The sequence below is a fragment of the Penaeus japonicus genome, unplaced genomic scaffold (genome assembly GCF_977035675.1).
Source record: "Penaeus japonicus unplaced genomic scaffold, GWHDUDI00000001_assembly GWHDUDI00000022, whole genome shotgun sequence".
In the NCBI taxonomy this organism is placed as follows: Eukaryota; Metazoa; Arthropoda; class Malacostraca; order Decapoda; family Penaeidae; genus Penaeus; species Penaeus japonicus.
Window position 1 is genome coordinate 4,311,509 of NW_028234424.1, and position 3,555 is coordinate 4,315,063.

The 3,555-nt window shown below is 37.2% G+C and overlaps 1 protein-coding gene across 1 annotated transcript in view; it reads left to right on the plus strand.

Annotated features, from left to right (window-relative positions):
* Positions 1–3,350, plus strand: part of LOC122262057 (uncharacterized) — an 11,403-nt gene extending 8,053 nt beyond the window's left edge. Inside the window, exons 2-3 of the mRNA XM_043029974.2 lie at positions 1,547–1,735; positions 2,194–3,350. Coding sequence (XP_042885908.2) covers positions 1,547–1,735; positions 2,194–2,438 — 434 coding nt within the window. The 3' untranslated portion in view covers positions 2,439–3,350. The remainder of the gene's footprint in view (positions 1–1,546; positions 1,736–2,193) is intronic.
* Positions 3,351–3,555: the final 205 nt, after the last annotated feature.

Here is a 3,555-nt window from a genome sequence, read left to right on the forward strand (position 1 = left end):
GATGACGATGATGATGAGGAGGAGGAGAAGGAGGATAATGATGATGATGATGACGATGATGATGATGATGATGATGATGATGACGATGGTGATGATGAGGAGGAGGAGGAGAAGGAGGATAATGATGATGATTATGATGATGATGAGGAGGAGGAGGAGAAGGAGGATAATGACGATGATGAGGAGGAGGAGAAGGATGATGATGATGATGACGATGATGATGATGATGATGATGATGATGATGACGATGATGAGGAGGAGGAGGAGGAGAAGGAGGATAATGACGATGATGATGAGGAGGAGAAGGATGATGATGATGATGATGACGATGATGATGATGATGATGATGATGATGACGATGATGAGGAGGAGGAGGAGAAGGAGGATAATGACGATGATGATGAGGAGGAGAAGGATGATGATGATGATGATGACGATGATGATGATGATGATGATGATGATGACGATGATGAGGAGGAGGAGGAGGAGAAGGAGGATAATGATGATGATGATGATGATGACGATGATGAGGAGGAGGAGGAGGAGAAGGAGGATAATGACGATGATGATGAGGAGGAGAAGGATGATGATGATGATGATGACGATGATGATGATGATGATGATGATGATGACGATGATGAGGAGGAGGAGGAGGAGAAGGAGGATAATGATGATGATGATGATGATGACGATGATGATAATGATGATGATGATGATGATAATGACGATGACGATGACGATGATGATGATGATGAGGAGGAGGAGGAGGAGGAGAAGGAGGATAATGATGATGATGATGTCGATGAGGAGGAGGAGGAAGAGGAGGAGGATAATGATGATGATTACTACTATCATGATTGTTATAATTATTACCATTATGATTATTAATATTATTGTTATTGTTACCGTTATTAATTTTACCTTTATTATCATTATCAGTATCACCATTAACACTTGTTATTACTATTATTGTTACCATCGTAATTATTGTCATTATCATTATCATTATCATCAGTATTATTGTTATTGTTTTTGTTATCACTACCATTATCAGTATCACTAATAATATTACTATTATCATTGCTATTATAATATCCATCCTTTTCTTTACATATGTACAATACAGTTTCGCACAGCGTTTTCCATTGTTTGGGATCATGTCACTGAATTTTAGCACTCCTATTTTGACTGAATTTTAGCACTCCTATTTTGACTGAATTTTAGCACTCCTATTTTGACTGAATTTTAGCACTCCTATTTTGACTGAATTTTAGCACTCCTATTTTGACTGAATTTTAGCACTCCTATTTTGACTGAATTTTAGCACTCCTATTTTGACTGAATTTTAGCACTCCTATTTTGACTGAATTTCATCACTCCTATTTTGACTGAATTTTAGCACTCCTATTTTGACTGAATTTCAGCACTCCTATTTTGACTGAATTTTAGCACTCCTATTTTGACTGAATTTTAGCACTCCTATTTTGACTGAAATTTAGCACTCCTATTTTGACTGGTAAATTTATGATACTCGTGGCACCTGCAGGCGAATGTCGTAGGGTACGGCGTCAGGACCTGATCCCTTTCCCTCGGGTGGGGAAGCGAGGTCACGTCTTGGAAGCAGAAGGCTGGCCCGCCGAGAACGAGGTCATGGGCTCTGGCGGCTTCGAGTTCCAAGACGACACTTATTCGAACGACGGGCCGGCCATGTCTCTTCTGGACACGCTTCTTAGAGGTATTGTTTTTTTTTTCTTCTTCTTCTTCTTCTTCTTCTTCTTTTTCTTCTTTTTCTTCTTTTCTTCTTCTTCTTCTTCTTCTTCTTTTTCTTCTTTTCTTCTTCTTCTTCTTCTTTTTCTTCTTCTTCTTTTTCTTCTTTTCTTCTTTTTCTTCTTCTTCTTTTCCTTCTTCTTCTTCTTTTTCTTCGGTTAAAGTGGAATTGGGTAATGGATGATGTAGTCCATGATGTTTAGATGAATGGATGATGTGTGACTCGGCCATTCCACAAGCTGCGAAGCGCTAGGTGTGAATTTGTCACTTGAAATATCGTACGTAGCCTTTGAAACGTTATACTAGTCATTCGAGAGAATTGTCTTAATTCAAATACCACTAAGTAAAAAGTTATATTATTTCAAAAGTCGCATTACACTTTTTCATTGATCTGATACCTTTATTTTTAAAAACTTTATATTCCAGATTTCCACTCTCAAGCTGTGGCAGACACCCCATCTCTGCCTTTGCACGACCTTCCTGCCCACGCCCAAAGGACCCACAGTTCGAGCAAGGTCTCTGAAGCCAATACCCGCAGGCCGTTTGGCAGGAGAGGAGCCCTTGGGCCAAACGCCATCAACTCAGCGATTCTTGGAGCTCTGTGGAAGGCCTTGGAATTGCAGAATCCCGAAGAAGCTGAGGCCTACTTACAAGCTCATTTGGGACATTAGATGTAGTTTCTAAAGCCACGCGAGACACGAATTCAGAATAACAGTACCCAGAAATAAAGCCGAGACGAAATGCTGAATGATGGTATGACTCAAGACAGGTTGCATTATATGTTTCAGAAGTCACGATAAGGATTTTGTATGACCCACATACTACCAAGAGAAATGAATACGGAAAGAGCTTATAAATAGTCGCTTTTCATATATATAGACTCCAGAAGTATACGGACCCGTTGCCTAAAAAATGTTTGATGTGTCAAACAGTATAAAAGTATGAGTATAAAAAAAGATACTTTATTATTGTATTATTACACTAGCATCTAAACCTATATCACTCTACATTACCCATATGCCTCATGCACAATTCCTGGATGCTGATATCATTGCAATCGACTGTAACTGAATGCATACCCTTCCATCAAAGTTATTCACAAATTTCTTGGATAAAGATTGTCCACATGAAATATAGAAACACGAGTTATTTTCACACCTTAGCCAACAGAAACCCAAAGAAACAACAGTGTAACAGAGAGACATCACACGGCACAAGGTACAATTCTGCTCGACGTCATTTCACTATACTTTATGTAATGGGTCAGCACTATCAATTTGCTAGTTATACTTACCTTCGTCAATTGAACTTTGTGCACTCGGGGGCTGGAGCACGCATGGTTCACCTTTATTGTATATACTTATCCTGTATGAAAGAATGACACTGTTTATTCCAAAAAATATATGGTTTACATATGTTTTACACGCCCTTTATCTCCTTCCTTTGTTATACTGAAATTATAATACATATAATGGGGGCACGATTAACATTGAGACAGTACTCCAGTTTTTTTTAATCCTTATACGATATATGCTGTAAGAAAATCTCGAAAATATGATAATTATATAAAAGCAGAATATAAATTTGTTTTATTTGTATCAAAATTCATGATCTTACTTATATCCACTGCAAGTTTCGTTCAATAATTCCATTCCATATATACATGTATGTATTTGTGTGTGTATATATATACATACATACATACATATATATATATATATATATATATATATATATATATATATATATATATATATATATATGTATTGATATTTGTGTGTGTGTATA